This window comes from Eumetopias jubatus, unplaced genomic scaffold (genome assembly GCF_037043125.1).
Source record: "Eumetopias jubatus isolate StellerSeaLion01/CBP00866 unplaced genomic scaffold, mEumJub1_p1.0 scaffold_7, whole genome shotgun sequence".
NCBI lineage: Eukaryota > Metazoa > Chordata > Mammalia > Carnivora > Otariidae > Eumetopias > Eumetopias jubatus.
In genome coordinates, this window is record NW_028274813.1 from 105,976,904 (window position 1) to 106,003,258 (window position 26,355).

The 26,355-nt window shown below is 49.5% G+C and overlaps 1 protein-coding gene across 2 annotated transcripts in view; it reads right to left on the bottom strand.

The window, feature by feature from the left end:
* MEGF11 (multiple EGF like domains 11) overlaps positions 1 to 26,355 on the bottom strand; it is a 222,125-nt gene that overhangs the window by 72,784 nt on the left and 122,986 nt on the right. For both annotated transcript variants that reach the window (XM_028100027.2, XM_088024869.1), the window contains exons 5-6: positions 1,954 to 2,200; positions 547 to 667 (exon numbers count right to left, since the gene is read on the bottom strand). In XM_028100027.2, the coding sequence (XP_027955828.1) occupies positions 547 to 667; positions 1,954 to 2,200 (368 nt within the window). The remainder of the gene's footprint in view (positions 1 to 546; positions 668 to 1,953; positions 2,201 to 26,355) is intronic.

Consider the following 26,355-nt stretch of genomic DNA (forward strand, 5'->3'; position numbering starts at 1 on the left):
CAATGTAGTGGTTCCCAGACACAAGACCTGGACTGGGGGAGGCTGCATAGAATCACCTGGAGCACATGTTAAAATAGATTCTGGGCCCACAGAACCAGGATGTGTGCATGAGAGAGCAGGGAATGAAGGCTGGGTATCTGAAGTTCTAGAACCTCGGGGGATCCATACGCTGCCATCTTCCCTCCTCCTCCCGCCTGCTCCCCTGCCCTTATTCCACACCCTTTCTGCCACATCTGGCCCAGAGTCCATGGCAGCTCAGGTGAGCACCTATGCCCAAGGACAGAGCTGATCTAGATTTCCACTCCTTTGAGCATGAGGGACAACAGGCTCAGAGAGGTTAAGTAACTTGCCATCAGTTCACACAGCCCTTAGTATGCAGACGTGATTCAAAGTTGTGTCCACTGGCAGTGTCTAGTGATGCCCATGACCACAGACAGGAGGGAGGGTTTTCAGGGTGGGAGAGGAATTTAGCGCCCCCAAGGTGTGTGAGTGACGGATGCTCATCCCTCTTACAGGGTCCCACCCAGGTCCTGTGGGCCCACCTACCGTCCAGCCTGGGGGGCAGGCACATTCTCCTGTGATGTGGTGGCAGGTGCCCCCATTCTGGCAGGGACAGCGCAGCTCACAGTGAGCCCCATGGCTCCCAGGGGGGCACAGCTCCTCACAGCTGCATGGGGAAGCAGAGGTGTTAGACATGGCAGCATTCGGTCAGAGGGCAGGGCCCCAGGAATCCCTAGGAATTAGTGAGTTCACCATCAGCATGAACTGGGCTGCGGTGAGCTGAAATGCAGTCCTGCTTCCCGCCAGAAGGGGGAAACAGGGCTCGGATATAATGAACTGGAATGTTGAGTGCTTGGGCCAGTACCGGTGGGATGACTTGCGTGCTTAGAGTGTAAAGAAGAGCATTCTTCTGGGGAGGGAGGCTTCCGGAAGAGGAAGACATTTTATTTGGGTCCTGAGGGTGAAGTTAGTTTCACTGGGAGAAGGGAAGGGCATGCCAGGCAAAAGGAACAGCATGAGTAGAGGCACTGAAAAGCGGCTATCTATCCAGCTTTTAAGAATCCACCTAGATTCTTAAAGATTCAGGGAGAGGGAGTAACTGGGGCCTGCCCCACTTCCAGGCTCTGGAAGGTTCTCAGCTATCATAACAGTCTCTCGTGCACTGCTGAGGTATGAGGGAGGATTTGCACATGATCTTGGCCTTGAGCCTTAGGGCAATGGCCCCGGCCTCTAGCTGGAGCTGGCCCTGGAGCTGGCCAGACGTTGGGGCAGGAAACATCCTCAATCAAGGATGTGTTCCTGGCCAGTGTCCTTGGGTGCCCTCTCGGGATCTAGGGCTATTGGGAGGCCACTGAACCTTCAACCAGGTGGGGAGGAGAACTTCAGTCTTGCCTCTCAGGGAGTCTCAATTAAGCAGTCGTGGTGGCCCCTGTCAGTACAGACTCCAGAAAACTAGAGTGAGGGGCTGTTGGGGTCTGAGGGGAGAAGATGAGGGAGAGGAACAGGCACAGTAAATTCCCCGAATCTATGCATGATACCTGCCCAGGGCCCTCACCCACCTCTTTCTCCAATGGCCTCGAGAGGTCAGGACCCAGGTGAGGGGCGGCATTTGGGTTATGATCGGAGAATGCCAAGCTAAGGTCTGGGGCCCCGGACAGGAAGGTGGAGGAGTTTAATGAACTCCCCGGGCCATGCTTGGTCTCAGCTGGCACCAGTCACCCTGGGGCCTGGGTGGGAGGGACCTAAGACCTGCGTGGGAGACGCCTGGGTATTAAACCTCTGTTGGACTTGGAGTCACAGCGCCGGATATCCGACAGCCAGAACTGCCTTGAACTTCCTTCTGCGGCGACCACCTGCCTCCCCAGTCAGGCGCCAGTGGCGGACTGCGCAGCTGCGGGAGGGAGCGGCCCCGCCCGGCCCCTCGGCCCCCGCCCCCCGGGGGGCAGTACTCACTAGACTCCGGTGTAGCCCGGGGCGCAGAGGCACTGGCCGGTGCGGGGATCGCAGCTGGCTCCGTGGCGGCACTGGCACGGCAGCTGGCAGCCCTTGCCGTGGGTGCCGGGCGCGCAGAGCTCCTCGCAGCGCCAGCCGCGGAAGCCGGCGGCACACACGCAGGCGCCCGTGATGGGGTTGCACAGGGCTCCATTCTGGCACTGGCACCGGTTGCTGCAGTGGGGGCCCCAGTGGTCGCTGTCACAGCCTGCAAGACAGGAGCCGGTCAGGGCTGAGGGAGGCCCCTGAGGGGCTCTCCTTGGGATGGTGGCCAGCACCGGTGCCCCAACGGCGGCCTTCCTATCTCTGCATTGCTCTCTCCTGGAGAGGAGGCAGCAAGGGCCGTTTGGGTGGAAGCTTTGGTACCTCATAACCTCCACCGGCTCTTCACTAAGTGACTCCAAATATTATACAAGCTAAGAAGACTGTTTCTTCAAGGCATCTCCTGGTCAGAGCCATCCCATTCCAATCAGTGCTTCCCTGAAGCCCCTCCCCTGGACTGAAATTCTGGAACCATAAACTGTTCACCTCCCTCCGGCTTTTCTAAATTCTTCTTGGTTGGCTGACTCTTTCTCTCAGCCAGGCTGTTTCTCTCCTGGTTTGCCAGCCCTCTTTTCTGTGACCCTACTCACCCCCTCCCTTTCTTGGTGCTTCCCCAGCCCGGCCCTGTCTTCCTAAAACTCATTAGTTTTCTCACCTCCTGTACCTCAGTTTCAGTGAACCTGTCTTCTACCTCCCTGCACCTCCCCTGGCTGACTCTATCTCCCTGTCACCCTTCCCATCTCTCTCTCTGCTGCTTCTCCCTTTCAGTAATGCCTACCCTCCCCACCAACCCCGCCGCTCTACCCTCCCTCCCCGGTTGCTTCATCTTCAGTTCAATTTCTTTACTTTCCAAAGCCAACTTCAGAAGGACCAGGAAAAAGTAATGTTTCCCTGGGAGGGGACAGAGAGACTTCAGGATCTTTATATGTAATTAAATGTTTCAAAGAACACTATCTGAGCCAGCTTTGCAGAAATTTCCACAGCTGTGAAAAGGGCCTGAACGGCAGAGCCCCAGGTAGGTCAGCCAGCCTGCATCCACCTCCCACTTTGACCCTCATCTGGTGCATACAGGACTACAGGACACACAATAAGAAGGTGTCCTCAAACCATAGCCTCATCCACTTGAATCCTAGAGTATGGTGGATGTGGAGTTCAAGCATGGACATGGACAAGCACAAATAATGTTCTAGGAGAAGTTCAATGGAAAGATTGCTCCCAGCTAAGGAGACCAGGCAAGACTTCCTAGAGAGAGGGATCTGAAGTGGGCTGTCTCACTTGTCTGCCTATCAGAGTGACCAACTGTCCCAGTTTCAGCACTAAAATCCCACATTCTGAGAAATCCCTCAGTCTTGAGCAAACTGGAATGGCTAGACATCCTACCTCCCGAAGACGAGGAGATGATCAGTTGACTTTTGTGCTCCAGTGATTCTAGGGTTTAGACACCCAGGGAGGAAGGAGGCAGTTGAGTGGGATTGGAGAAGGTGTCACTGGGCAGACTCGGTATGAACAAAGAGATGGGGGCACTCGAGTGTTGGGCAGGTACAAGAGCACAAGGTTCTAGTGAGGCCAGTGAGTACATGGGAACTTTGGCATGATGCAGGCATTGATGGAGGAATCACTCCAGCAGCCCCACAAACTCCCCTGTACATATCTGCCACATGCTGATCAAGGTCAAGTGGTCAATGTCATGGAGCCTGATTATCATCCCTTAGTAGATGGAGCCAGCCTAGGCCCAAATCCCAATTACCCTATCTTGCTTTATTCCTTCTTCATCTGTGCCCCAAATATTCACATTTACAAACTGAGCTGCCGGATTATGAGTAAGTCTCACCCTGCATTTTCTACCTGGTACTATAGTGAGTGAGGCAAAATCAAGTCCAGTAGCCAAAAGCAATCTTGAGAAATAAGAACGAGGCTGGAGGCATCATGCTTCCTGATTTCAAACTGTAGTACAAAGCTATAGTAATCAAAACAGTACGGTATTGGCATAAAACAGACACATGGATCAACAGAACAGAGAGCCTAGAAATAAACCAATGCATATACAGTCAATTAATTTATGACAAAGGAGTCAAGAATATACAGTGGGGAAAGGACATCATAAATGATGTCAGGAAAACTGGACAGCCACTTATAAAAGAATGAAACTTGACCACTATCTTACATCATACACAAACATTAACTCAAAATGGAGTTAAGACCAAAGTGTAAGACCCAAAACCATTAAATTCCTAGAAGAAAACATAGGTGATAAGCTCTTGACATAGGTCTTGTGCTGATTTTCTGGATTTGACACAAGCAAAGGCAACAAAAGCAAAAATAAACTACATCAAACTAAAAAGCTGCACAGCAAGGAAAACCATCAACAAAATGAAAAGGCAGCCTACTGAATGGGAGAACACATCTACAATTCATGTAACTGACAAGAGGTTAATATTCAAAATATATAAAGAACTCAAACTCAATAGCAAAAACCCCAAACAATCCAATTAAAAAATGGACAGAGGGTCTGAATAGACATTTTTACAAAGAAGACATACAAATGGCCAATAGGCACATGAAAAGGTGCTCAACATCACTAATCATCAGGGAAATGCAAATCAAAACCACAATGAGATATCACCTCACATCTGTTAGGATGGCTAGTATCAAAAGAAGAAATAACATATGTTGGCAAAGATGTGGAGGAAAGGGAACCCTCATTCATTGGCATGGGAATGTAAATTAGTACAGCCACTATGGAAAACAGTATGGAGGCTCCTCAAAAAATTACAAATAGAACTATCATATGATCCAGTAATTCCACCTCTGAGTATTTATCCAAAGGAAATAAAAACACTAACTCGAAAAGCTATCTGCACCCCCATGGTCACTGCAGCATTGTTTACAATAGCCAAGACACGGAAGCAACCTAACTGTCCACTGATGGATGGATGGATGGATAAAGAAGATGTGGTACCCACACACACACACACACACACACACACACACACACACACACACACACAATGGAATATTATTCAGCCACAAAAGGAAGGAAATCCTGTCATTTGTGACAACATGGATGGACCTTGAGGGCATTATGCTAAATGAACTAAGTCAGGCAGAGAAAGACAAATACCATATGATTTCACTTATCTGGAATCTAAAAAACAAGAAACAGACAAGAACCAGACTCATAGATGCAAAGAACAGATTGGTGGTTACCCAAGGTGGGGCATAGGAAGTAGGTGAAATGGTGCAGGTGGTCAGAAGGTACAAAGTTCTAGTTGTAAAATAAAGAAGCCATGGGGATGTAATGTGCAGCATGGTGACTCTAGTTAATAATGCTGTATAATTAATAATACATAAAAGTTGCTAAGAGGAGATCTTAAAGTTTCTCATCACAAGAAAAAAATGTGTAATTATGTATGGTGATAGATATTAACTAGACTTCTGGTGATCATTTCACAATGTATATAAATGTGGAGTCAATATGTTATATACCTGAAACTAATATATCAATTATATCTCAATTAAAAAATCAAGTCCAGTTATAGTTACAACCTCCACCCACAGTGGAAGAAGTTCATGGGACTGAGAGTAATGGAGTACCCAGCAGTCGGTGTCCCCCACCTCACCCACCCTCTGGGACATATATCAGCAAGTGGAAAGACTAGCTGAATTACCTCCTATACCATTTTCTACCTCTTTTTGTTGCCAAGCACACATAGTTGAATTCCTATAAATTTAATGTGTATATGATGTGACTCCATTGTAATGATAATGACAACCCCATTTTAAATGTTCACTTGTGACATTTAAAACCCTGTAAGTCAGGTTTTATTACTCTCCATTTTACAGATGGGAAATAAAGGGTCAGAGGGGTTAAGTGACGGTCCAAGGTTATAGACAAGGGTGGGCTCAGGTCTGGCTCCAGCAGTCTCCACTGCTGGTAAATGGGACACTTTCTGAATGATGATTCTGAGGACAGAAACTCTGAGGTGCCATTGGGCAGAAGGTGGCAGTTGCAAAGCGCGAGTGCAGAGATACCACGGAGGCTAGCCACTTCCTCTCTGTTCGTCACTGGGGACAACCCCAGGATCCAGAACAATGATTCCCTTCATTGTTAGGGCCATAGTTACTGCCCTCAGACCTTGACTCTGGAGGAAACTGTTAGAGTCCAAAGCCAGTTGGTCCTTGGTGCATCCCAGGGCATACAGTTATACTTTGCTTATCAGAGGTGACCTCTGATTCTCTGTGGCACAACCAAACCCCCAAACTGTAGGGTGTGCAGTCTCATGGGGATGGAGATGCTAAAGCAGCATTGAAAGTATACCACAAACGTGATACAGTAGGGGTTGTTCTGAACAATATAGAAGGGCATGGGTGGGTCTGAGTCCAGACTGGGGGGTTAGGGAACATGTCCTCAAAGAAGAGACTGGAAGGAGGGGTGAGCATGGGGAATGATCTATTCTACATATATTTCTAAGCAAAGGAACTGATATGTGTGAAAGCCTGGAGCTGGGAAAAAGCAAGACACGGGAGAAAATTTAAAAAGGAATATTACTCAGCCATCAGAAAGGATGAATAGCCACCATTTGGTTCCAACATGGATGGAACTGGAGGGGATTATGCTAAGTGAAATAAGTCAAGCGGAGAAAGACAATTATATGGTTTCACTTATTTGTGGAATATAAGGAATACCATGGAGGACACTAGGAGAAGGAAGGGAAGAATGAAGGGGGAGAATCGGAGGGGGAGACGAACCATGAGAAACTGTGGATTCCAGGAAACAAACCGAGGTTTTTAGAGGGGCGGGGGTAGGGGGATGGGTTAGCCCGGTGATGGGTATTAAAGAGGGCACGTATTGAATGGAGCACTGGGTGTTATAGGCAAATAATGAATTCTGGAACACTACATCAAAAACAAATGAAGTACTGTATGGTGATTAACATAACATTAAAAAAAAAGATATGTGTGTCTGGAATATAGACTTTAAGGGAGGGCAAGGTATAGGTGGGGCAGCTTCCTGGGCAGGGTCCGAGGTCTAGGGCTTTGTGAGCTGTGTTCAGGGGTGTTGACTTCCCGCAAGGGCAGCCGGGAAGCTCTGGATGTACTCCAAGCAGGGGACAGACATGATTAGGTGTGGCTCTAGAAAGACCGTGCTGGTGAGAATAGATGTGTGAACAGGAGAGATGGAGTGACAGTGGGGTCTGGGGGTTATAGCAGCAAAGAAATGGTGGTGGCCTTGACTAAGGGAGTAGCACGGGATGGAGAGAAGGGCACAGATTCCAGCTGTATTTATGAGCTACAAGCAGCAAGGACTTGGTGACAATGGGGCACTGGGGGAAGGAAGAGGAGGGAGGAAGGATGTCAGCCCAGCTTAGGCTTGCGCTGCTGGGTGGATATTGGCGCCACTAAACCCTAACCTGAACTCTTTATGGGAAACTCAAGGAGAAGAGCAATGACGTTGGGGGAAAGAGAATGACATTAATCTTGGTCACTGAGTCTGAGGTGCCCAAGGGGCAACCAGGAAGGCATTCAAAGCCATTCACTTACCACTAACTGATGCACTAATGCTTAGGGGCTTTCACATGTACACATACATGTGTACATTTATGTCTGTGTGTCTGTATTTTTTATGGAGCTCCTAAAAATACATAGAAAGAGCTTCATATCACAGGTGGAAACCATGGAACCACACAGAAAACATTTCTGGACTAAAAAAAGCAAAGCATATGCTGTATTAAAAGAGCCGTTAATGTAGGGGCAAATAGCCCCACAAATCCAAGTTGACAGGAAGAGGTTACATTCAATTTAGAATATTCTGATTAAGGAAGCAGGGAAGTGTGTAATCCGTTCCATTTAAAGTTCCCCTCAGAGTGATTAAATGAAAAAAAAAATGTTAGGGTTCACAGGGATAAGCTTCAGTTATCTAGAAAATCCACTTAAAAACACCTCATTTCCCAGCAATGACAGAGAAATGAGGCAGAGCTGTGGCGAGTCAATTATCTTTCCTGGTGAAGGTGAATAAAAACTATGGTCATTAAAATTACAACAGGACTTTGAGCCTTCTTTTGCAGATACTCACAAACTGTTTCCAATTTGGCCTTGGAATGTCACCCCCTCACCTGCTTTTTGTCTGTCACAGATGTTTCTCATTATTTCTGGCTTTGGCTGATGTTTCAAGTGGATGTATCTTCTATGGACAGCTACTGTGGGGCCTGGCTTGTTCTGTTCCTTCAAGCTGGCCAACTCACCCCCCTTTCCCGGCTGACCTCTTTTAGACTTCGGGGTCCAGGGCTAATGTGTTCCCGGCTCATTTAATTCCTACAACCCATTTGCAAGGGATGCTATTATGATCTCTGTTTTGTAGATCGGGAAACAGAGGCCCAGAGAGGTGACATAACTTGTCCAGAGTCACACAGCTGGGGAAGTGACTGGGCATTTGAGCTCCTAACCACTGCTGTCCTGCTGAGTACGGTCTGGTGTTGATGGAAAGGGGACATGGGATACTGGCGGCCAGCCTGGGCTTAAACAACCACCTTGGATCATTCACAAAGGGATGAGAAAGCAGAGGCTCGTTTGTCGCAGGTACTTTTATGCAAGGATTGGTGTACGTGCGAATGGTGGTAGGTCATAGGTCCCAGGTTTTCCATGGCTGGTCCTGATTCTCCTAACTTTATTCTCTCAAGATGATTTATTTAGAACTTTTTCTATTGTGTAAAATATATATAACATACCTTGTGCCATTTTAATCACTTCTAAGCATATGATTCAGTGGCATTAATTGCATTCACGGTGTTATGCAACTGTCACCACTATTTCTCAGACTTTTCCATCCCCCCCTGCAAACAGAAACTGCACCCATTAAGTCACCAGCTCCCTGTTCCCTCCTCCCCCACCAGCCCCTTGTAGCCTCCTATCTCCTTTCTGTCTCTCTGACTTTGCCTAGTTTGGATATTTTGTATAAGTGGAACCATATATTAGTCTTTTTGTGACGGGCTTTTTTCAAGTAGCATAATATTTCCAGGTTCATCCGTGTTGGAGCCTGTGTCAGAAGCTCCTTCCTTTTTAAGGCTCAATGGTATTATTTTATTGTCTAAATATGCCTCATTTTCCTTATCCGTTTCTCTGTCGATGGACGCTTGGGTTGTTTCCACTTTTTGGCTGTTGTGAGTAATGCTGTCATAGACACTGGGGTACAGTATTTTTTGAAGATCATTTATTAAAGGCACAACGATGTTTTCATGCCTTCATTGACTCTGTTAGGAATAACTTGGCTGACCACTGCTTTTTGTCACCCCTGTTCTCTAAGCAGGGTTTAGGTACCTTGTGTCCAGTCTCTTCCATTAGCCTTGGAGATTCTGTGGGTTGCAGAGGGAGGAGTGGAGGGAGCTGGGGTGTGCCCTTGTTCGAAGCTGCCCTGTCCCCCACATGCACATAGTCTTCCCCAGTGTCCGGCCCAGAGCTGGGCCCAGGAAGAGCCGTCAGCCATCCAACAAGGGGGCCTGGCCAGCGCTTTTCCAGTGACCAAAGAGCCTTCTCTTGGCTGCTTGTGAGGATTCATTTCCTCAGGATTGTTCTTTTTTTTTTTTTTAAAGATTTTATTTATTAATGAGAGACAGAGAGAGAGAGAGAGAGAGGCAGAGGGAGAAGCAGGCTCCCAAGGAGCAGGGAGCCCGATGCGGGACTCGATCCCAGGATCCTGGGATCATGACCTGAGCCGAAGGCAGACGCTTAACCATCTGAGCCACCCAGACGCCCCTCAGGGTTGTTCCTGGACTGGCTGCACATTAGCATCACCCTGGGAGGTTTAAAAAAAAAACAATCATGCCTGGCCTTCACCCCTGGACATTCTGATTTAATTATTCCGGGGTGAAAGGGACCCAAGCATAGGTCCTTTTAAAAAAAGTGCAGCTGAAATTGCACTACTGGGTATTTACCAGAGAGATACAAACGTAGGGATCCGAAGGGGTACGTGCACCCCAATGTTTATAGCAGCAATATCCACAATAGCCAAACTGTGGAAAGAGCCAAGATGTCCATCGACAGATGAATGGATAAAGAAGATGTGGTATATATACACAATGGAATATTATGCAGCCGTCAAAAGGAATGAGATCTTGCCATTTGCAACGACGTGGATGGAACTGGAGGGTGTTATGCTGAGTGAAATAAGTCAATCAGAGAAAGACATGTATCATATGACCTCACTGATATGAGGAATTCTTAATCTCAGGAAACAAACTGAGGGTTGCTGGAGTGGTGGTGGGGTGGGAGGGATGGGGTGGCTGGGTGATAGACATTGGGGAGGGTATGTGCTATGGCGAGTGCTGTGAATTGTGCAAGACTGTCGAATCACAGATCTGTACCTCTGAAACAAATAATGCAAGATATGTTAAGAAAAAAAAAAGAAGAAGATAGCAGGAGGGGCAGAATGAAGGGGGGGAAATCAGAGGGGGAGACGAACCATGAGAGAGGATGGACTCTGAAAAACACACTGAGGGTTCTAGAGGGGAGGGGGGTGGGGGGATGGGTTAGCCTGGTGATGGGTATTAAAGAGGGCACGTTCTGCATGGAGCACTGGGTGTTATGCACAAACAATGGATCATGGAACACTACATCCAAAACAAATGATGTAATGTATGGTGATTAACATAACAATAAAAATTTTTTAAAAAGTGCAGCTGACAAGAACTACCGTCCTTCTGGTGACCTGCATTCTCACTGGTCTTCCCAGAGATAGGCAGGTGGATGCTGGGCCCAAGGTGGGATGGGAGAGATACATGGTTCTTTCCATTCCACAGATGGGAATCTTGAGACTCAGCATGGAGGAGAATTGGCCGCTGAAGTGAAGGTCAGGTGTTCAGAAATGAACCTGGGATCCACTGTCCCTGCGCTGCCCTGGCCTGTGCTAGAGCCTGGGCCAAGGTCTCCCCACCCCCCCCTTTAGCAATAGAGCACCTCCCCATGCCCCCCACCCCAAGAAGATGGAGGGGGAGCTGACACGTCATGGAATTACTCCTGGGTTTACAAAGCAGCGGGCCAAGAGGCAGAGATGGCCTGAAACCATTCCAGCTGATAAATAAAGTGACATCCCAGTGAGGGGGGTCATTTGTCAACTGACTTGCCCTAATAAAAGCACAGACAAATTTTCAGAGGCTGAGTGCCTCCGTTCTTTTCAGGTCCGAGCCGCAATTCTGAGGGTGAATTGAGCCTGAGTCACAGCCAGCGCTGTGCCATCTGGGGCAGCCCCCTCCCCTCTCTGGGCCTGTTTTCTCATCTGTAAAACGACCGATTTGGACCAGTGGTTTGTGCTTAGAGTAGGTCACCCTCCCCAAGACAGCATCTGGAAATGGGGGGAGGGAGGAATTAAGCTGTCACGAATGATCAGGGACTGTCCTGCATGATGAAGAGCTATGCTCCCCAAAGCCAGGGGTGTTCTCATTCAAGAAACCAGTAGATAAAATTCTGGGGTCTCTTCCAGCCTTGATATTATGTGATTCTATGCTCTGTTGCTAAATGTCCCCACTTGAGAAGCAGGCCAGAGGGGACAGGGGTGAGAGGTGTGTTTGTCCTCGTGTAGAGAAGAAAAATTCGAGGTGGTTACTCAGGCTCTGAGCTGAGCCATCGCTCAGCTCCCTACCTTTCCACCACTCAGATTGTTGGAATTAAATATTAATAGACCAAGGTGCCATAGATTAAAACCCAAATCTCCTGATGCAGTCCCTAAGCCAGAAGATGCTGACAGCACAGGATTATAATGATGTATCATTAGCTCTTAGTGATCTATTTATTACACTTGTTACTTACTCTGTTATTTAACCACATTATCTGTATCTCCTGTAAGCCTCTGAAGGGAGGCGGGATTCACAGTGGCTGCTGGGGATGCGGAGGGCACCTCCACGTCCTGCTGGTTTCCCAGGGCACGGAGCCGAGGGAGAAACACGCATGCGCAGGAAAACCCCCGCCCCCTGCACACTCCTGTGGGTCAGGGGCATCCTCACCTGGGTTATTCACTCTGGTTCCTCTTCTGGTCCGGTGCCTCCTCTTCGTCCCTTGCCTTGTTCAAAGAGGATTTGAGGCAAACCATGTAAGGTGGGATTATTACCCCATTTTCCAACTGAGAAAACCGAGGTTCAGAGACTTTAAATAACTAAACTGAGGCTTATCGATTTTGGCACTTATTTTGAGCCAGAAAATTCTTTGTTGTGCGGGCTGTCCTGTGTAGGATGGTTAGCAGCACCCCTGGCTCCCACCCCCTGGATGCCAACAGCAAACCCTCCTCCACAATTGTGGCAACTGAAAATGTCTCCAGATATTGACACATGTCCCCTTGGGGACAAAATCACCCCCGATGACAAAAGACAGAGTTAAGAGTCTGAGCCTGCCTTTCTTACTGCTAGGCTTTAGAGGTCTTCTCTAAACACGTTACAGGTCAGGAAACTCTGGACCAGAGAGGCTGAGTGTCTTGCCTGTAGCCACACAGCTAATGCAGTGAAGAGCTAGGTTGGAAACCAGCTGGCCATCTTGATCTAGGGCTCTTTGCATCCCACCGTATTGATTTTGGGGAGATGAGTTAGGTTCATTTATCGCTTGGCAAACAATTATGGTGCGCCTACTCTGTTGTAGATGCTGAGAAGCCCAGAGCTAGTTTGATAAGCAGACGAGCAAATGGGAAACATGGACCCATCGGGACATGGAGTGACTAGCAAATGCTGGTCAGGCTGTGTGCTGCAGCTACAATCGGGGAGGGTGCCTCACTGTCAGTGCAGGGGTCAGGAGACCCAGGAGGGTCTTGAGGTAGCAGGGCAGGAGGAGGGAACGAAGCCAGCAGGTACATTAAAAAGCCCCAAGCAAAGGCCGTCACTTTGGCTCATCACCTTCCTCACCTCCATCACCATGGCCTCAACCACAGTTCCAGGCACCTAAGTCCACTTTAACCAGATGTCATCAAGCCATCAAAATACCAGGAGGGAGTGGAGAGATGCAGTAACTCCATTCCATCAGGGCCCCGCGTCTTGCTGTGGAAAGAAGCATCTGGAGGCCTGTGCTGGGCCCTGGCTCCAAGATGTCGCCGAGTCTGCCCGCATTCCACCATGAGGACTCCACTCCTCAGGGTGTGCAGGGATCCCCTACTGAAATGCACATCACCCACGTTTGTGTGAGGGGTGTGTGTGTCAGTCACAACATGAGGCAATACAGGCCATTAATAGCCCAGTTATCTGTTAACATCTGAGTGGCAGTTAGTAGACCTGGGAGCCAGATTGGGAAGGGGGTGTGTTGTGTCTACTTTTGGAGAGAGGAGATGGGAAGGTATAAAAGTCAACTTTATCAACTTCGCAGGGACGGCTCTGGATATAGAACGCTACGATAGTACGTGTGATGAAAAAGAAAACTAGGCATTGGGTACTTTGTAGTACCTAGTTTGTTCAATTCGAGCCACAACTCCTCAGGCTAGCTAGAATTATCCCCATTTTACAGAGGGAGGAAGCAAGGTCAGGTGTGGTTAGGTGACCAGCTCATGACCTCCCAGCCAGGGCAATCTCCGGCCTGTTTCTTGAATGGGGACATTTAACACAAATGCCTTGAACTACAGAGTATCAGGCGTGATGCGGCAGAGCTGGAACACGGGGTTCATGTACACCTGTGCTCTCCTCCTACAGAAGAGGATCTTGAGACCCAGAGAGGGCAGGGAGCCATCTAGGTCACCAGCAGGCAAGCGACAGGAGAGGGTGAGACTTGGGACTCATGTGAGGCCTCTAGGCCATGCTGAGCAGAGAGGCTGGTGCAGAATCCATGGGCTCCTGGCACCGCCAATCCCTTCCCTTCCAGAGCCCAAGTTGGAATGCATGCGGTGTCCCGCCTCTCAGCCCTAGGCTGTACTCCTCTCTGGGATAAATGTACCTTGGCCACCCCAGCGCTTCTGGCTCATACATTTCAGTGATGGGGTCAGCGAGGCCCGGGGTGAGAGGTAAGCTGGGGGCTGTCCCCAAGTGGATCCATGGGTGGACCAGAGCTGTGTCCTCAGCTCTGCTTAAAACCTACTCCCCCTCCCCCCCCCCCCCACCTCCACAGGCTTTTAATGAGGCTCAGCTCCTGGCTGCCTGGCTCCTTCTGATCTGCCTGTATCACTGCCTTTGAAGCTTCCCAGCCCCAAAGACCATTTATCTCCACAATTTGCCTAGAAAGCCTCATAAATCATGTCTGTGCACAAAGGAATTACCTCTTTGGAAGAGCTTTCAAAGGCAGCGGCAGAGGCACCACAGACCTGCTGGGGGGGGGACCACCGCTTTGGCCCCACACCCTCCCCAGCGTGGCCCAGCCCTCACCTCACTTTCAAAGCTCCTGAGCAAACTCTGGGCTCGGGATGGGAGTAGGGCCGTGGGGGATCAAAGGGAATTTGGCGAAGCTCCAGAGTGTAGGATGGGAGCCCCAGTTGTGAGCTCTGAGGGAGGTGAACTCATAGTTGGGGCGGGAAAGGACACAGGAAGGTCACGGGGTCCAAGCTGGTTTCCCACGAGAAGTGAACTCATTCCACACCCTTGCCTACCATTTTTCTACTATTTCGCGTCATCCCAACTTTCTCCAAACAGTGAGGTCTGGTCTGGTGGAAATAGCCTCTCCCTGCCTGTCATGGCTCTGGGCAAGGTTCCACCCTTCCAGGCTTCAGCATCTCCCTTGACTGAATTAGTCCGGATGGGTGGGTGTCAAGCGGTGACCCACGGAGTCCAGAGGGGTCCTGTGTGTGGGGTAGGGGTCGGGGCCATGCCAGGGCCTTCAGAGCTGCTGTGGGCTTTGCTGGTTTTTCACGTAAGGACAAAGTCTTAAGCAGCTCGAGGTTGGCGTGGGTGGGGGGGGAGGGGGGTAAAACCCCAGTCCAAGATCCTTTTTGTCTTTCAAAGTCTGTGTTTAATTCCCCTCATGGTCAGAAAGTTATCTGATCATGTGGACTCCAAGGGGCTGCTGTGTTGCCTAAGACACCAGGAACCTGGGAATGATGAAGGTAACCAAGGTGACACCCAGATTACTAACTGGCGGAGCAGGGCCCCCACCGATCAGAACGGCCCTGCGGCTGCACGGGAACCTGCTGTTCTAGCCAGCGCCGAGCAGCCAACGGGCAGCACTGTCTGAGCGCTCCACAATCATCTTCTTTAATCCTCCCAACAGTCCCACACTCTCCATTTCCAGATGAGGAAACTGAGACAGAGAGGTAATGCCCTGCGTAAGCAGAGCATCCAGACGTTCCATAGCTTCCATCCCCTTCTGGCCCCCAGCTCCAGCTGGGAGTTATGCACTAACCAGGTGATAGTTCAGGTCCCTCGGCTGTTTCTGTGCCATCTTAGGCAAACTGCATCCCCTCTTTGGACCTCCGTTTCCCCCACTGTAAAATAAAGAGAGTGGAACAAGCTGATCCCCAAGATGTCTTCCATTTCGGGCTCTCTGAACCCTCTGAGTCACGTGGAAGAACTAAAAGGGACAAAGACCCAGGCAGGTATGCGGAGAGCAGCAAACCCAAAGGAGGAAGCCCAGTGTTGAATCTTGGAGCACACGTGTGTGCTCTGAATCTCTGCTCATGGAAGCTCACCGAATTACAGGCATGAATAGAATTTTCACAAGGACAATGAATGCAGATTTGCCTCACTTTATGCAACCATTCTTCCAATCTTTGTGCAATTGCTATCTGGAATAACCCTGTTTATCCGTACACTTTTGACCTTCTAAATGACCTCTATGCTGATAGGTATTCAAAGCAAAGACTGGCAATCCCATTGCTCAGATGGAGAGACTGAAGCCCAGAGCAGTGAAGCGGCTTGCCCAAGGCTACTGGTCTAGTTAGCAGGAGAGCTGAGACTCCGGGTCTTCAGGCTCTGATCCCAGCCCACCGCGCTCCCTGGTACCGCTTCCCCAGTGGGGTCATTTAACACAGAGCTTACCTATCAGCAGCAAATCGTAGCTCTTTGATGTTTGGAGTCTGTTGGTATTGATGTCATTTGTGTCATGGTCCATTTGTCCCTGTTACAGGGAGGGACTTTGAGGGTAGCTCCCAGCTGGGCCTGCCAGTCAGAGGACACTCTATCTATCACTGCTGGGCGAGGACCTCTGGTCTCCCTGGAGAGAGGAGGCCTGAGGGCGAGTGACAAATGGCCTTCCCGTCTATTGAGAGTTATTATCAAGGACAGGGACTGGCTGCTCCTAGGATCTGTGAAGGAGGAAGCCAAGGAGAGACATGTGGCTGCAGCAGGAGCTGTGCGAACTGTCCATTTGTTCCTTCACTCTGTAAAACTTTATCCAACGCCTACTGTGTGCCAGACACTGGGGATCAAGTGGGGAATTAAACACCCATAGAACCTTCCCAGAGCTAATAGTCCAGCAGCAGAGAGAGACAATAAGCAAATAAAAGCCTCTGCTTTGGCCTCTGCTCAAATGGTGCCTCCTCATCACTAAGTTCTGTCCCCAATCCCCCTGGCTTTTTTTTCCCCCCTAGAACTTATTCAATCTGATATTATATTATCACTGCATCATATATTTATTTTCATCTTTTTAATTATCTGGGACTCCCTTTAGAATATCGGCTCCTTTAGGGCAGGGCTTTATTTTATTGACTGTTGTATCACCAGTTCCTAGAACAACATCTGGTGTCTAGTAGATGCTCAATAAATATTTGCCAAACAAGCGAATGGATTACCAAGTTAGTATGTAACTAGAAGTTGCAGTAAGGTATGAAGGGTCCAAATAAGAGCTTGATAGTAAACAAAGACAGGGGCTTCCTTTCAGTTGGGATAGCCTTTCTGAGGAGGTGTCATTTAGGCGGAGAGCTGAAGGAAGGATGGGAAGGAGGCAGTTGTGGGAAGAGTGGGAGGTCAAAGCCTTCCAGGTAAAAGTAAGAGCATGGACAAATGTCCTGAGGTGGGGCGAGGCTGAGCAGAGTCAAGGCACGGATAGGGGGCAGCATAGCTGGGACACGGTGAGAGCAATCAGAGAGGGAAAGGGCTCAGCGGGAGTCAACAGGGTCAGACCACACGTGGCATGGCAGGGAGCCAGGATTTTAAGAGTGATGGGAAGCTCCTGAAGGGTTCTATCATGACTCAATGACAGTCATAAAGCAGGACTCCCCTGTGAGCAGGAATCGCAACCCTGAACCAGGAGGGACGTGGTCCCTCATCATCATCCTGGGCAAGCCAGGACTTTCCTGGCTTAGAAAGGAAGGGGGGAGGGGGAGCGAAAGAAGGGGGAAGAGTATGGGGTGGGGGAGAGATTTGCTCACAGCAACTACCTGCTGCCAATGAGGTCTCCCCACCCCCGTGCCAGGCAGGAGACAGCTGGGGAGGGGGATGAATGGGGAGGAGAATCAGTCAGGGCAGCTAAGTACACTTCGGCATCCAGGTGACTCAGAAAATGTGCTGACAGTTGTACACAAGCTGAGATCTCATAAATTACACCCCCCCCCCAGAGAGGCAGAGGCCTTGCTAAATATAGCTCCCCTTACTGTTATGTATGTCTCTGGGTGCCAAGCAGGGACTCCTGAAGCCTGTCTCACCCATCACTAACTGTGGGTGCCGTGTTCGCCAGAAGCTGGCGAGGTGAGAGGGCTGGACACAGGGTGGGCGGGCCCCCTGTGCAGCTGAGAACCGTGGGGAGGAGCCCAGGGCTGCAGGGAAGGATAGGGCCACTCCGGCCGCTGATGTCCCTGTCAGTTGGCCGCTCAGGAACACGGGCAGCACATGAGCAAACGGTACGGGGTTAATGATCCTTAGGATTTCTGATGACCACAGGCATGGCCCATAGCAGGCAGCAGCAGCAAGCTTCATTAAGCAGGACATCCACATTCTATGCTTCTGGAACATCCCTTGAGCTCCTCGGGGCCTGGGACTTCAGAGGGAAGCTAATGAGCTTAACTTAAAAAAGTGCTGCAGGCCCTTAGCACCCCTCATTCTGTCTTGGGGGGCCCGCAGCCTCCTCCAGAGCACCTATCCTGGTCCTCCACCTGGGAGTCACTCCCTGAGGCCCTGCACACAGGGGAGGGGCTTCTCTACCTCCCCAAGCCCCCTTATCCATTAAGGCTCAGATTAAATGCTCCTCCCTAGACAAGGCTTCAGGAAACTTCCAGCTCCACACCACATTCTAAATCCATTGTGCCTACTGTTTGTTTGCCTAGCATTGAGATGGATGCTTACCCATCAGGTCCCCGAGCTTTGGAATCACACAGAACTGGGTTCGAATCCCATTGCTGCCTCTTATCACCTGTGTGGCATCTGACAAGCTACATTATCCCTTGAGCCTTAGCTTCCTCATCTCCCCTAGAAAATGAGGCTCATGCATGCCTTAGAGGGCTGTGGTCGGGATATAAAGTACTTTTGCACCATTCAGTGACTCACAATAGGAGGTGCTCAGTACTATTGGACAAACCCTTCGAGAAAATGTGGAGATAAATTCTTAAAGTCAGCGATGGAGGCATCGTATTATTTTTTTAAGATTTATTTATTTATTTGAGAGAGAGAGAGCATGAACAGGGAGGGGGGAGAGGGAGAGAAAGCATCTCAAGCAGACTCCCCACCAAGCGTAAAGCCCGACGTGGGGCTCAACCTCGCAACGCATGAGATCACAACCTGAGCCGAAATCAAGGGTTGGATGCTTAACCAACTGAGCTACACAGATGCCCCGAAGCATCACGTTATATGCAGGGGTAAATTCATTAGGTAGCTGAATTATTAGTTGCATTAATAATGGGTCATCCTTGTCATCGCCTGGCTGAAAATTCCTTTGGGGAGGGACTTGGTCTGGGTTTCCCCAGAGGCAAACCCGGAGGTGATTCCTTGGGGAAGGGAAGGGAGATGAAGCCCCACCTGCACCTCTGGGAGACAATGGAGAACAGGGCTTAGGATACCCCCGTCAAGGGGCAAGGAAGACAGGGTGTTTATCCATTGACCTCTTGGTCATGCCCTTCATTGAGGGCCGCAGGGGTGGGCATTCGCTCTCTGGCACCTCTCGCTCGCTGTGTATTGCGCCTCTAGCAGTGTCACGGGAGTTTGTCACAGATAGCCTTTGGTGCGTAGAAGTGCACACTGAGTCATCTGGGGAATCAGGAGCATCCGCTGCAGGGAGCCAGTCTGTTTTGTTGCCCACGATGGACACCGTACCTGACGTGCTGTCTGGTGCACATTAGGCACTCAGTCTTAATGTTTATTGATTCAATAACTAACTCATCAACAAATCTACCTAAGACATGGTTAGAGGAGCTGGGGACGAAAAGATGGCCGGGCTCCTGCCCTGGGGTCCTCAGGACCTGGGATGGGGATGGGGGTGGAAAAAGGACACATGAAAAAGACAAAGGAGGAGTCTCACTCAAAGTCAGGGAGATAAGGCCCGGGGAGAGTGAAGGCACACTGCCAACGAGGCGCAGAAGAGGAGTGGCCTCTGGGGATGGGAGGGCTTTAAGGAGAATGTGGGACTTGCTTTGCCTGGAGGAAGAGTGGACTTAGGCATAAGGGAAAGGAGTAAGGAGACTTGAGAGAACAGCACAGGCAAAGACCTGGAGGCAGGAAAGTGGGGAGTGAGTGGAGGTGTGTAGGGAGACCACAGGGTGGGAGAGCTGGTTGGAGCATCTCCGGTTTCTCTAACCTTGTCAGGGTTAGAGTTGGGGCTTGGGGACAGAAATTTGGCTTCAGAGAGCTCATAAGAGAAGGGACCTCAGGGCCTGTCTAGGAAGAATTGGGATTGGGAGCAGCCTCCAGGCAGTGTGTGCCACCGACTATGTGTAGGAGAAGCTTCTCCAGGACTTCTGGGAGGGCTGGGGTCCCCACATCCACCCATGTGCCCCCCACATCCCCAGACGTCTCAGTGCACACTTCTACACACCAAAGGCTGTCTGTGACAAACTCCTGTGACACTGCTAGAGGAACAATACACAGCAAGCAGGAGGTGCCAGAGGGAGAATGCCCACCCCAGCAGCCTCAAGTTTTTCTATGTCTGTTCCATGCAGTGCACAGCCCGAACATCTGTACCTAGCATCCTCGCCTGGCTGGTATAAGCAGGGAGAGAGGGATAAGAAGGGCCTCGAAACTGAGGAGGAAGGGACACCTCCCCAGGCTGGACTGATTGGGACTCTGCCCCCAGTGATCCAAAGCCCATAGACGATGCTGTCACTACCAAGAATCAAATTCCCTGGAAGCTGAAGGGTAACAAAGGTGGCCCTCATTCTCTAGCTCCGGGGCCCTCTAGGGACACTAGGAGGCTCCCTGATGTCCCTCCACTTCTCTCTGTTTTGATTTCTGTCTTTGCTGCCTCTTTCCATACTCTCACCCCCTTTGCCTCTGCCCTCCCATCTTTCTCTCTCATCTCCCTCCCTGTGACGGCTAGGACCCAAAGGGTGGGGGTAGGAGGACTAGGTGAGGCTGCCTGAGCCCAGGACGTGCCAGGAGACAAGGTAGGAGAAGCAGGAGCGGGAGACTCCGACTCCGTGGGAGGGCAGTCGGGCAGCCCTCTGAACTGGATGTTTGAACTAAAGGGGGTCCCAACAGGCCTCCCCAGTGTGTGGGGGTTTTCTTCTCTTTTCCTTTTAAAACATTTCACTTTCGAAGGAAGCCGGGCCCAAGTGAAGGGATGGGATAAACTCAGGCACGCAGTCAAAATGTCTTTGAACCTGGGCTGAGAGCTCTATGGTCCTCTCCTGTCCCTGGTCAGGCGCTGGCAGGGGGCTGGGGAACCCTGACGCCTAATTGGCAGCTACTTGAATACTGGGAGGGGGGAGTGGATTGGGGGCCGAAAGCAAGTTGCTGGGGACTGGGGGAGCGCAGCTCTTTTCAACTCAAAGTAAAAGCAGGTCTATTACAGGTTTTCTTGCCTGCATCTAGGCTGTAGGGAGACAGGCTTCTGTTGCTTAATGAGCTCATGGCTCAAGCTGTCTCCAGCTGGGGAGCTTGCAGAGGATTTCAAGGCAAAGCTAACACTGTAGTTAGTTCTAGCTGGCTAGCTGTCATCACTCAGGCTCTGGAGAGAGAACTATTTTATTAAAATGAGCAAACAGGAGGCCAGCTCCTTAGCCGAGCTCTCCAGGTTGGTGGTAGGTGCAGGGCCCAATCACTCACAAAGCCTAGGAGGGCCCCAAACAAGCATTTCTCTTATGATTTGATGTGGACCGAGGAGAACTTGGAAGACTCTACCATTGGGACCTGGCCTGGATCTGAGTTGGGGGCTGGGCATTAAGGCCAGGCATAGGAATTTAGAGCTATGTGGAGGCTAACAGACCTGGGTTCAAGTTATGGTTCTGCAGGGTGACCTTGGGCGAGTTACTAAAATGTTCTGTGTCTCAGTTTTCCTCATCTGTAAAATGAAAATAATAATGGCACCCACCAAGTAGAGTAGTTGTAGCAATTCAATGCAATCACACAGGACTTAGCACAGTGCCAAGCACACGATAAATGAATAAATTGTAGCCCTTATTGATGTGGGAAACAAAGGCAGAAGAACAATTATTAAATTTCCTTACTATCTACAGCCCATTGACAAGTCCTTGAAACAGGCAGAGTGACATTCCTCTAGGGACACAGCTGCCTCCATGTTAATACTTTGCTAAGGGCAAAAGGCAATCTTAGCCCGACCCCCAGGATCCTGTAAGTCTACTTTAACCTACAAAAATTGCTTTGAAAACTTCCTTTATCTTTACCCCCAAGATACATGTTGGCAAACGTCCCCCAAGCATTTGACCCACCAATATACATCTGAAGGGTCTCATGACTGAGTTTCTAATAAACAGTAATAAATGACCTTTCCTAACAATAGTTAGCCCCCTCAGGATCCTGCAAACCGTGTTTCCAAAATACCTGGGAGGCTTACACTAACCCTAACCCCCTCCCAACTTGAAAGCACATAATGGGCCACGCCTCATGACCCCAGTCCAGCAGCTCCTGCCCACGGGTCCTGTCCCCGGGCTTTAACAAAACCGCCTTTTCGCACCAAAGACATCTCAAGACTTCTTTCTTGGCCACCGGCTTCGGACCCTAATGTCTTTTCCTACATCAGGTATGATTATGAAGGATCAGGGCTAACTGGACCATTTACAGGCCTCAGAGTTAAGAATCCCATAGATGATTCTCAGAGAGTGAGGAGGAAGATGTAATTATAAATTATTAGAATGGCAGACACCTGAGCAAGGAGCTAGTCCAGTGCTCTCCTCTTGCAGGTGCAGAATCAGAGGCCCAGAAAAGGAAAGTGATTTGGTCAAGGTCACATGGTGAACTAGGAACAATGCTGGGGCCACAACAGGTCTCCAAAGGCCCAGGGCTGCTGCTTCCAGAGCCCGGGAGCTGAACCGCAGATGTGAGTCAGCAATGAATAGTGCAAAACACTCCCCTTTGCCTTTTCCCTGCCATTTAAGAGCAGGTTTATGGTGGTTTCCCTTATTTGCCATGTTCTTCTCATGTCTCATGCAGACAAATTTTCTATCCCTGGGAGTGGCTGAATGGAGGGTGGGGAGGTAGATCTGGCCCAGGATTAGCCATCAGAGCCCAAGAGTTGCTTGTTATCTGCCAAATAACCCAACAGCACCAGGAGAAAGAAAACTTCAGGTGGCCACAGATGACTGTAACAAGGGTTCTAAACCAGTCACACCTTCCAGCATCTTCCTCCATCCCACCTCTGCCTAACTTCTGGAGCAATCTTTCTAAATGTCCAATCTGATGAGGTCACCACCCTGTGTAGAGCACTTCCATGGCTCCACAGTGACCTGAAGCTCAAGTCCAGATGCATGGGGGCCTGGCATTCAAAACTCTCCACACACAGGCCCAGGCTTCCCACTTCCCAGTCCCTCCAGGTACCCCTTCCCACTCAGGTTCCCAGTAGAGTCTGCCTCTTTCTGCCTCACTCTTCGCTGAAGCGATCGCCCCTGCCCCCTCACCCAGAGTCCTCCTTCACGAAATCCCATTCTAAACCCTCACAAAGCAAGTTGGTTCGACTTCCCTTATGGTTCAGGTATCTTTTATAGTGACTCAAATTTCTGATATGGAAAACAGTGTGTGAGACAAGGAATTCTTCCAACTAGGATTTCTCTGATATTTCCATAGGCAACAGAGGGTCACTTGATGTCTTTGAGTTGAGGCAGAGAGCTAAAAAGGCAGAGGACAACCCAAAGGCCTGTAAAAGTGGGTATACTAATCCACGTTTCACCCCACATCAAATCCTGGGATGAACAGACAGGGAAGATGGTGGCCATGAAAGGGTTCAGGGCCACCACTGAGACCTCAAGTCAAGACCTCCCTCCAGGGCTTGCTTCCCTACTCTGCTAAATGAGGGGGTTGGAGAAGGAGGCCTCCAGGAAACCTTTCAGCTCTGACCTAACTTTCTGGGTTGAAGAGTCTCCACCACCATACAGACGACCCCTGAGGAGAGAGGGAAGGAGGCAGGAAAATTCACTCGGGAGGGGCACAAAGGGGCCTTCAAATATTTTTGTAACATTTCCTTTCTTTAAAAAGAATATGAAATAAATACAGTGAATCTTAATATTTTTTTCACTCTGGGTGGTGGGTGTTTTTCATATTATTTTCTCTATTTTTCCCTATGTCACAAATATTTAACAATTTAAAAAAGAATTCTGTGATCCACTTCTCAGTAGTAACCACCTACCTCCCCGACTTCCCCCACTTTAACAGGAGGTATTATCTCCAAGTGCAAACCACGTATCAGTGCGTTTTGGAGTGATGAGATCCCACACAGCAGGAGGTATTCAAGCAGAGCTCAGATGGGCTCTACATATTGTCAAAGTGGCTTGTACAGAGGGTGAGTGTTGGACTCTGTGACCTCAGAGGACTCTTCTGATTATCTGGGCTCTGGGACCCGAGGTGCTGTCCTTGGTGCTGACTTCCACACGCATAAACTTCTGAACACAGACCCTGGAAATCAGAACAATTCCTTCCATTCTTGTCACTCTAAGATACAAATAAATGCTTCAACTTTCAAGACATTCTGGTGACCAAAATGACAGGGACAAATCCTTCTTAAAGGGGTTTCTGGCATTTGCTTTCCTGAAATTTCTTCTCCCATCCCCACCTTTTGCTAGTATTTCCGTGTTCTTTCCCAACCTTACACGGAAAAGCACAGAACTGGCAACCAGAAAGTTTGGGACTGAGTTGTAGATCAGCCACCGACAGGCCTTCATGACCCACAGCAAATCCCTTCATTATAGTGAGCCTCTGATTCTTCATCTGTCAAGTGGAGATAATTGCACCAGGTGATAGAATGCTTGAAAACATGCTTCTGAAAACACTTAAGTGTAACAGGATTATTAATTGGTAATAATATTATGGCTCCCGCTCCAGTAAATATGAAGTGGAACTATCTCTCAGGATGGGAAGGAAAGAAGGCAGTGAGTGTTGGGGGTTAAGTTAAGCTGAGAGAACTCTTGGGAAAGTTTAGAGGAAAACTGTCCTGTTGGATTCCTTATGGGTAAATGAAAACCTTTTCAGATGGTTGTCTGTTGACACTTGCAAGCATCACAGAATTTCAGAGTGGAGGTGGGTAGTGAAGCATCTCTAAGTGGTGTGGTGTTATTTGGACTCAGTGAGCTGAGGGGCAGTCTCATTGGGTAGGGAAATGGGGTCCTCCTGGGACAACAGAAAGGGTTTGAGGGCTAAATGTCGGGTCCCACATTCTAGTCCTGGCTCTCTGCCACTAACCTGTTCACATAGTGGACAGCAGCTGGACTCAAGTCCAACTTACCCACTGACTAGCTGTGTGACCGTGAGAAAGTCATTTCACTTCTCCAACCCTCAGTTTTGTCTGGCGGAAAATGGGTATATTAAAGTCTACCCACAAGGATGGCTATAAGAATAAAATGAAGTCTTGGGTGACAAGGGCTTGCTAACCTGTAGCACTGTACAATGCTTGGTATTTATCCTCTGTCAGCCTCAGCATTCATCATCTACAAAATGGAGACAACAAGGCTTGACCTTATAAGTTGGGAAAGGATGAGGAGAAGAATCATACACCTGCACTCATTTTGTTATCATTGTGAGGGGTGGGAAGGGGAACGCAGGATGGGCAGAGGAGAGATGCTGAGCTGGAAGTGAGAGATGGGCGTTCTAGTCTCTGCTCTACCCCATTCAACCACATGACCTCAGCTTCCACATCTCTAAAGTGAAGGATGGGACTCGGTCCCTGCCAGCTAAAATGTACAACATACCCAAGCACTGGGCTTCTCCCTGAGTTGTCTGAGCCCACAGAGCTAAAGCAACACTGGCCTAGAGCTCTTTGAGGGAAATGAGAAGCAGCCGAGCCAACAAGGGCCAATCATCAAAGTCCAGAGAGTAACCAGGCTTCCCTCCTCTCCTGCACCTGTGGCTAAACCCCAAAGGGGGCATAATTTATACACAGTGGGCCCCAGAGACTGCAGACAGAGACTGGGTTGTGAATTCAGAATCTTGGTGTTTCACTGAGCTCCTTGGCTCCAGCCCCGCTCCCTCCCTACTGCTGGCACCCTCGACAGGAAAATTAATTGCTGTTGTCATTCTGCTTTTTGTTCCAGTCTATATCCCAGGAATAAGATATCTGAATGACATTAAGTAACCTGGGTATAAAAGTCCTTTCTAAAGGCCAGAACAATAAGCATAGAGAGGTGGGCTCCCGGGCTGGGAGAGAGCCAAGGACAGCTCCTCACTGGCGGCCTATCCAGTGTCCAAGAAAGTAGAGTCTGTGCATGCGGACACACAATGGGAAAGGGACCTTCATGCTTTTCCTGGAAAGCAGAGGAATTTGAACCTGCAGATCCAGCCTTACAAGCCAACACAGCCCCTCAGTCTCCTTCACCCCAGGAGCTGCGTTTCAACACACTCCTTCTATTAGCCTGGTTTGAATTCTTTCTCTCTTGGCTCAGTGGCTATCAGTAAGCCTAATTCATCTTCTGATTCAGTGGCTTCACACTGCTGACCTGCCTGGGGCTGAGGGGTCCACGGTGCCAGCACTGAGTGCACTAAGTTGAGGACTCATAGGTCAGCACAGGTGAGTCACCAGGCACTCCGGGCCACCTCCTAATGCTAACGGCAGAGTTAACACATGGCATTATTAGCATGAGGCTTATGCAAAGTTTAGCATCAAATAATAGCCAAGCCCATACTTGGAACAACCTTAGGAAAATAAAGTCATGCACAGACACACAGGTACAGATGTGTGTACACACACACACACACACACACACACACACACACACCCCACGTGCCCACATGCACCTGATTCCTGACCCACAGGACTTACAGTCTGGTATATCTCCCTTCTTCTATAGATCAGGATGCTCTTGTTCAGGGAGGGACAGTGACTTGTCTATGGTAAAAGAGTCACAGGGTGCCT